At 43.8% G+C, this 8,012-nt stretch overlaps 1 protein-coding gene across 1 annotated transcript in view; it reads right to left on the bottom strand.

Moving 5' to 3' along the window:
- Window positions 1-1,636: 1,636 nt before the first annotated feature.
- MSN (moesin) overlaps window positions 1,637-8,012 on the bottom strand; it is a 79,483-nt gene continuing 73,107 nt past the window's right edge. Inside the window, exons 9-13 of the mRNA XM_012106591.4 lie at window positions 6,716-6,846; window positions 6,295-6,455; window positions 5,012-5,104; window positions 4,442-4,666; window positions 1,637-3,862 (exon numbers count right to left, since the gene is read on the bottom strand). Of these exons, the coding sequence (XP_011961981.1) occupies window positions 3,698-3,862; window positions 4,442-4,666; window positions 5,012-5,104; window positions 6,295-6,455; window positions 6,716-6,846 (775 nt within the window). The 3' untranslated portion in view covers window positions 1,637-3,697. The remainder of the gene's footprint in view (window positions 3,863-4,441; window positions 4,667-5,011; window positions 5,105-6,294; window positions 6,456-6,715; window positions 6,847-8,012) is intronic.

Below are 8,012 nucleotides of genomic sequence, written 5' to 3'. Positions count from 1 at the left end.
TAGGTTTCTCAATAGACTGGTCCGGTGGTCTGGTATTCCCATCTCTTGAAGAATTTTCCAGTTTATTGTGATCCACACAGTCAAAGGCTTTGGTATAGTCAATAAAGCAGAAATAGATGTTATTCTGGAACTCTCTTGCTTTTTCCATGATCCAGCGGATGTTGGCAGTTTGATCTCTGGTTCCTCTGCCTTTTCTATTTGCTGCCTTAGAACTGAAGCTGTGCAAGTACAGTCATCCCTCAGTATCCATAGGGGATTGGTTACAGGTACCTTGTAGATATCAAAAGCAGTGCATGCTCAAGTCCTTTTTATAAAATGGTGTAGTATTTGCATATAATCTATACATATTCTCCTGTATAGTTTAAATCATCTCTAGATTATTTATAATACTTAATACAATATAAATGCTATGTAAATAGTTGCCAAGATACAGCAAATTGAAGGTTAGCTTTTTGGAACTTTCCAGAATTTTTTCAAATATTTTCAATCCACAGTTGATTGAATCAGAGGATGTAGATTCCATAGATACAGAGAATCAAATGTATTTCCTCTTCCCAGTGCATGTCTGTCCTTCCTCAGGTCCTTGGTGGAAATATCAGGGAAAAGATACAGTGTAGTGATTAAGGGCACAGGCTCATGAACTAGATTGCCTATGTTCATATCCTGGCTCTATTACTTCTATCTGAAACCTTGGAGAAATTAACTCATCTTAATGGGCCTCCATTTCTTTATCTGTAAAATAGGATAAAACAGTATATTCTCAGAGCATTTCCCACTATTAGAATTTATAATTTGATCTGAGAAAGTGGTCTAGGCTTTGAAATCTTTAAGATTCTAATATGCAGACAAGTTTGAGAGTCATTGCCTCAAAGGGTTGTTATAAGGATTTAAAGCTCACAGAATACATAACTTGCTTTTCCTTGCACGTGTTGGCTCACCAAGAAGGGAGCTGGTAAGTTTGAGTATGCCAGGTCCAAGACAACCTAGAAGGCTTATCTGAGTCTCAGTTTCCTCATTTGTAAAACTAGGACAACCATAGCAAGGTTACAAAATTGACATGTTTTATAAACCATAAAGTACTGCCCAACAGCTTTTGTACATACATATATTCTCCATTCTCACTTTATACTCCACTTCCCACTATCTTCTGCAACAGGGTTCAACCCAAGGTAATTTCTCTGACCTTCATTGACACTACAAGAAGTGAGGGTAGTAGAAGGTGGGCAAGCTTGGAAGCATTCCTGACAAGGAGGCAGGAAAGGGCCTGACCATCCCAGGAGGAGTCCAGAGATATAAACCACTCCTTACAAGCAGACCCAGGGCCAAACAAACCCAAGAGCATCACATGGTCAATGCAGGGCCCATCTACATAGGAAAAATTGGCCTAGGACTATGGAAAGGGCACAGACTATTAATTCATGCAGCCCTGTATCCTTGGGTAGTTATTCTACTCTTCTATTTTTTTCAAGTTCATTCCTTCCTCTATAAAATGAGGATGGATAGTCATACACATTCCTGATAGGACTGAAGTGAGAATGAAAGTGACCAGGGATAGAAAAGTGGTTCACAGAGTGGAAATTACATTAAAGTATCTTACAGTCATCCACTGATACCATAAAGAAAGATTAAGTCATAGTGAAGTCTTCCTAAATTTTATTGGCACTGAAATAGAACATGGGTTAAGCATAAACCCCTCCAAAAACAAATTTTTAAAAAACCCCAAAAGATGCACAAAAAAACCCTGAATATAAAATCTAATCTTTCTCCCCAGCTTCCCCCGGCGGGGAGGGGGGTGGTGGTGGGGTGGTATACTATCTTTAAGGCAGCTGGATTGCCCCATAATTCCAGGTTTGAATTTAGCAAATATAGGGCACATCACCAATAGAGTGTCAATATAATACACAGCAATGCACATACGATTTCCCGAGGTCAAGCAGAAGACAAGGGGATGGAGGGATCAAAGCCATGGATTCTGGGCTAGGGGCACTGCATGGAAGTACAGTAGGGTCCCTTTGGGGAATGAACTTTGAGAAGAAAGCAGGAAAAAAAAAGGGAACAATAAAACCAAATACCAAGTACTTTAAAAAAGGATTGTATGACCTACAGTGACAGATGATATTACTAATACTGAAAGCTTCTTACATTAATTTTTCTAGCAAAATATGCTTCTTAGGTGTAGGGGTGGTAAAGGAATGAGGCCAAAATGATCCTGTCCCAAGACTAGTATCTTCTAAGGGTGCATTAGCAAGAAATGCAGAAATCAATGTTGAGTTAGATGCTGCTAAAATATATAACACTTGTAGAAAGAAAAAGAGCACATGTGAGACAGAGAGGAAGAGGATGCTGCTCCTGGGTTGAGAGAAAGAGGTGGTGGCGGGAAAGGGACCAGACCAGAGCCCCTAACAGCTCTCTCATTTACAGCTCCAAGGGATAGCACAGCTGGTGGCAAGATCTGGGTTAAAGGCTTATTAAACAGAGGCAGGACCCAATCATCACCTCAGAGAGGGGCGATGGGAAGGGGCTGTTAGGCACTTGGTAGGGCTCAAGTAAACTGTAGGATCTGGGCCACGAGCTTCTCTCACCACACTTGGCTTCTTCCACACATTCACCAATTGAGCCAACTGACATCAAGATCCAGGACTCATGAAACCAAGGCCTTAATGACTCTGAAGCAGAAGTTGTGGCCCAACTAGCCCTGAAGGGAGAAGTGGTTTGGGACCCCTGGAGGTGAAAATACTGAAGCCACATGTGAATATTTCCTCCCCTTGGCAAGAGTCCTAGATGTGGCTGGCTGGGTTTGGGAATAATCATCCCTATTGTTCTACCTGAGGGGATTTGTGGATTAGAGTGGGGAACGGCAGGTCCCAAGAAGGGAAGAGGAACACAGAATAATAAGTAAGGGATATATCTGCCCATAGAGCTCACCTGAAATAAGCCTAGGCTCCCATAAAACATAGAGGCATATTCTCTACCCAATCATGTCTGAACAGAAGGGCTAACAGCCTTGCAGGATGTTGAGGAAGCCTCTTGAAGGCATATTCTCCCCCATATCACCCTGAAGAGAAAAATGAGTGTCTGAACTCAGGGACAAGGCTTATTGGGACTGAATTTGTAACAGGCCCAGTCTGGGAGGTAGAGAGAATGACTGAACATCTTTTTAGCCTCCAATCATTACAAAGTACAAGTAACTCTAGAAGGAATGGACATTGGGAGGCCTAATCCTAGGGCAGTTGACATTCTAGAGCATGTAGCCAGGGCCCTGCCTTCATCTCTAAATCTGTGATGCTTCAATTCTGCAAATCACAAGACCATGAAGATGAAGGCTGTGGTAGGGCAGGGGTGAGGACCAGTTTTCAACATACTCCATACTTGACTCCTGCAGAGAAGCATTAAATATGAGAGTATTTCCCAAACCAAGTGGGAAGTGCCTCTGAGCTGAGAATGTGTTCTCTTCTAGCAAGCCAGATCACCCAGGACAGAAGAAAAAAAGGATCTCATTGGCACCATAGTGGCCATCTCTCTGCCTAGGGAAGTGAGTAAGGATTGAGGGGCTAGGTTTGGTCCCATGGCTGCACTGAATGCTTGGCGTGACTCCAGGACTACTTTAGTTAATGGCTCCAGCACAGTGTGAGTTAGGCAAGAGTATAAGAGTGTGAGCAAGGAAGAAGGGAGGGGGTCCCTAGGGGCTAGGTGCCCTTTACATAGACTCAAACTCATCAATGCGCTGTTTAGTATTGCCCTGCCGGATCTGGCGCAGGGTCTTGTATTTGTCTCGACCCAGTCGCATGTTCTCAGCATGAATCATGTCATTAGCAGTCTTCTTGGACTCATCACGGGCATTGGCCAGCTCTGATTTGAGGGCCTGTGAAGGTATAAGGGGATAAAGGGTTAATGGCTTCCTCTAATTTTACCTCCCCTTATTAACCAAATGTATTTCCTGATTTATCCTGTCCCACCCTCTCCTTCACCTTTCTCTCTCCCCTCCCACTCCACTCCTGCTGCCCCCACCCTTTATACACACAAACGCACACACATACATATTTTTTTGAGAGCCATTTCCAGCCCTGTTAGAATTTCAGTGGAGCAAGAATAAAACAAAAGACACCAACAGAGTGGATCAATTGATGACAGGTATTCTCTGCGAGTAGAGCTATACATCAAAGATTTAGGTAGGAATTGTGTCAACTAAATATTTTCTGAATATAAGAGGTAAATGGAATATGGATGGAGGACAGAGTGAAAAAAAAAAAAGAGGGGGAACAGGTAGTTCAGAGTCTGATTTATAAGTGAGAGATCCCTCCATTAAAGCCCTCATTGAGAAATGTTCAAGCTCCCACACAGCACTGAGACAGGTTCTTCTCCTTCTCTCCTACCCGAATGATATAGGGGCTACTAAGTCAATACACATGATCTCCATGACCCTTTGGGTCTGCTTGGATACCTTCAGGTGCTTCTGCACACGCTCATTCTTTTCCGCCTCAGTGGTACGTTCCTCCTCACTGCGATCCTTGGCCATGGCATCAGCTCGCAGCTCAGCGCTGGCCTCTGCCCCGTTCTCATCCTGCTCATCCTGCTCATTTTCAGCAGGCTCTGCCACATGAGGCGTGCTCATGGCAGTCTTTAGCTCTGCACGGGTCTTCTCCAAGTCTTCTTGTACCATCTGAGCCTGTTCAGTAACAGAGGAAGGAAAGGGTTGGCAGCCAAACCAGGTTAACTTACAGCATCCCTACATGTGCCTAGAATGGCCCAGAAGAAAGCAGGCACCAGGTAGTTCAAGCCACTTTGCCTGACTGATCCTGAGTTCCTTCAGCTGTATAACAGGAGTAATTGTACCAAATTCCCTAGGGGTACTGGAGAATTCTGGGAAGTATTTGAGAGAGCCTTGAGCTCCTCCCATGATACACACTGTCAAGGAAGGATGGAAAAGTGACAAAACCCAAACCTAAGGAATCCAAGAACTTATGCATGATATCCCATCCCACACTGCTTAGTCCTGGGCATTATGTCTTACCTTCTGCTGCCATTCCACAGCCTCACTCTCCTTCTTTTGTCGGGCCATCTCCAGCTGGGAGATCCGAGCTGTCAGCTCTGCCATTTCCAAGGCCTATGGATCAATTGGAAGCTTATGAGAAGTGGGCCTTCTGGTCCCTAGGGCCCAAGTTTCTTCAACCCCAGATCCTCTGAGAACTAACAGGGAAGTTTCTGTTTCACTTGCATGCTGCTATGGAGACTTTTTTTTACCGCACCTCCTCCAGGAAGCCCAGAGGGAACACTCTCATTCTCAGATCTACTATAGCACCCTATTAACTCCCTGCCTCGACTAGACTATAGACTTGAAAGCAAACAACGTGTCACTTCTGGTTCTTCTTTATGTCACTCTCTCCCCTCTCTTCTCTCTCCCACTGCAGAGTTAGGGCCTCAGTAAAGCTTTGGAGGTCACTGTGTCACTGCCTGAAGTGGCAGACCCTTTCCTGTTATCCTACAATGCTCAGGCCTCCACTAAGATCTCCTTATGACAAGTACAGGAATGACACTCAAGTGTCACAGAATGATATGACCAAGGAAATAAAGCTTTTGCATACCCTCACATCTTGGACAAATCTCCCAGAGGACATTTTCCCCCCAAAATTAGGTTTTAGTTTCCTGTACTCCCACTCCAAACAGTACAGGGTAAAAGCATATGTTAAGGAATTTGGGCCCTAGGTTCTTAAATTCTGAGTTACAGAACCCTTGGAAATCATGATGAAAGTACAGATGCTCACCCTCCTCCCCTATAAATAATGTATAGACATACAACTTTACACATGATTTTAGGGAGCAAACCCTTAAAAGAGAATCAGAAATGACTTCTCATTCTTAGTCACAATTGTGCGACCTATGCAAGTCTCTTCAACCTCTCTGAGCCCTAATTTCATTGCCTGGGCATATTATTCCACATGGGTTAACCCCATAGGATTATTAGGAAGAGGAAATAAGAAAGTAAGGAAAAGTGAAAAGTTGATCATATAGTTTGTAACACACATAGCTAGTCAATCAGGTGTGAATCCCTTCTTTCCTCCCTCTCTACTTTGTCAGGTCATCAGCTCAAGTCCCCACTTGCTAAGAAAAAGAATAAAAGTAAGGGTTAGGGAAGTGACTTCTCAGCTTGCTTCTGAAGGAGCTATCTGCTGGAAGCCTTCAGAGAGGTACTCTGCTAAAAAGAGCCAGATGTGCAAACAGAGGTAGCTGTGAATAGGTAGGTAGACAGAAGAGAAAATTCAGATCCCATAATCCCATCCCATTTTGTAGCTGTACCAATTGTTCCTGGGTCTTCTTCTGGTCCTGGGAGGCCTGCAACAGGGCCTCTTTGGCCTCTTCAGCTTCTTGACGTTCTTTGGCCAGTTTTTCAGCCTCACTCTCGGCACGCTTTCGCTCCTGTTCAAGTTCCAGAGCCCTGCGGGTCTGTTCTTCCAGTTCTGGGAAGAGAAGGAAGGGGAAAGGTGGTAAACAGTGCACAGATTAAGAAGGGACACCTAACTTCCTTCCTGGAAATGCTTCACCCTAGGCACAGATGGCAAAAAGCTCTAGGCACTCTTCCTTTTGCCTCATCATTCCTCTATTCTTTTAGCCACATCTTGAATATATGCCCTGAGTCTGCAGCTCAGACAGAAGGGTTTCCAGCTCACAGAGTCAGACTGTGGGAAAATCCGGTCTCCAAGATGACTCCAAGCCTCACCTTGTTGAGCCTTCTTAGTCTGTTCCTCGATTTGCTTTAGCTTCTCCATCAGTTCCTCCTTTTCCCGTTCAATCTTCTCCTTCTCCTTTTCTGCCATCTCACGTTTCTTCTTTTCATTTTCCAGCAGAGCACTAGGAAAGGGGAAAGAAGGAATGGAACAGGATATCAAGGCGACATGGAAGCCTTGGGATCCCCAAGACCTTCTGGCCCTGATCCCTCAGTCCCCACCCATCTAACATACTTGGGGCTTGTGAGGCAAGATCACTCTCCCTTCTCCCTATATTCTTGTACTCACATCATAGCCCCACATGGGCTGGTATGCTCAGAGCCCTGCCAGTTTGTCCCAGTATCAGGAGGTCCAACCTGGACTCCCAGCTCATCCACTACCCAGTGAGTAACCAGTGGGTGACCTTAGCTGCATCATTTCTTTGCTCTTGTTCTTAGTAATCCTGTGTAAGATGTGTAAGTCTTGCCCTGTCTACCTTATGGAGTTACAGAGTGAAAAGTTTTGACTGATACACTGTGCTTCAAGTCTGTTGATCTCTATGGCTAGGGCGTTAGTCCTCTGCCCTGGGAAGTTCAGTTTTAGGCTCCTTTCTCTCAAAATTTGTTGTAAATCTAAATTAAGTATTGGCTTTTTCTTGCCTCAGCACCTCTTCCAGTAGTCCTTCTTTTCTCCCTTGGTTAGATGTCTTTTCTCTCAAAATAGTTGGCCCTATCCTTCTCCATAGCCCTCCACCCTGTTATTTTTCTCCATAGTACTTATCATATCACAGACTATAATATGCTTATCTGATCTCCCTGTCTCATCCCACTAGAATGACAGCTTCATGGGAGCAGAGCAGAGATTTCTGTCTTTTGTTCACTGCTCAATAAATATATATTGAGTGAATGAATGACACAGCATTGTGCCCTGAATAGTTATGCATATACTGTTTTTCCCCTTTCTTCTACTAGACTGTGAGGTCCTGCAGGGCAGGTTCCTGCCAGAACCAGTTCTGTAAACTGATCCTCATATCATTTTTTTTTCCAGAATAAATGTGAACCTTGGTGTCTAACCTCTCTTACATGGAGTCATTTTCCAGCCTACTAGATTAGAAGCTTCCTGAGATTCCAAACTCTTTATGATAGAGTATCTATTAGACCAGTGGTATCAAACCTTAATGTGTACAGGAATCACCTGGGGTCTTATTTTTTTTTAATAAATTATTGAGGTGATAATCATATTAATAATATAAAATTAATCATTTAAAGCAAATAATTCAGTGGCATTTAACACATGCACAATATTTCATCA

Source organism: Ovis aries, chromosome X (assembly GCF_016772045.2).
Source record: "Ovis aries strain OAR_USU_Benz2616 breed Rambouillet chromosome X, ARS-UI_Ramb_v3.0, whole genome shotgun sequence".
In the NCBI taxonomy this organism is placed as follows: Eukaryota; Metazoa; Chordata; class Mammalia; order Artiodactyla; family Bovidae; genus Ovis; species Ovis aries.
Note: the sequence above shows the minus strand (reverse complement) of the source record. Positions and strands in the feature narration are given on the sequence as shown.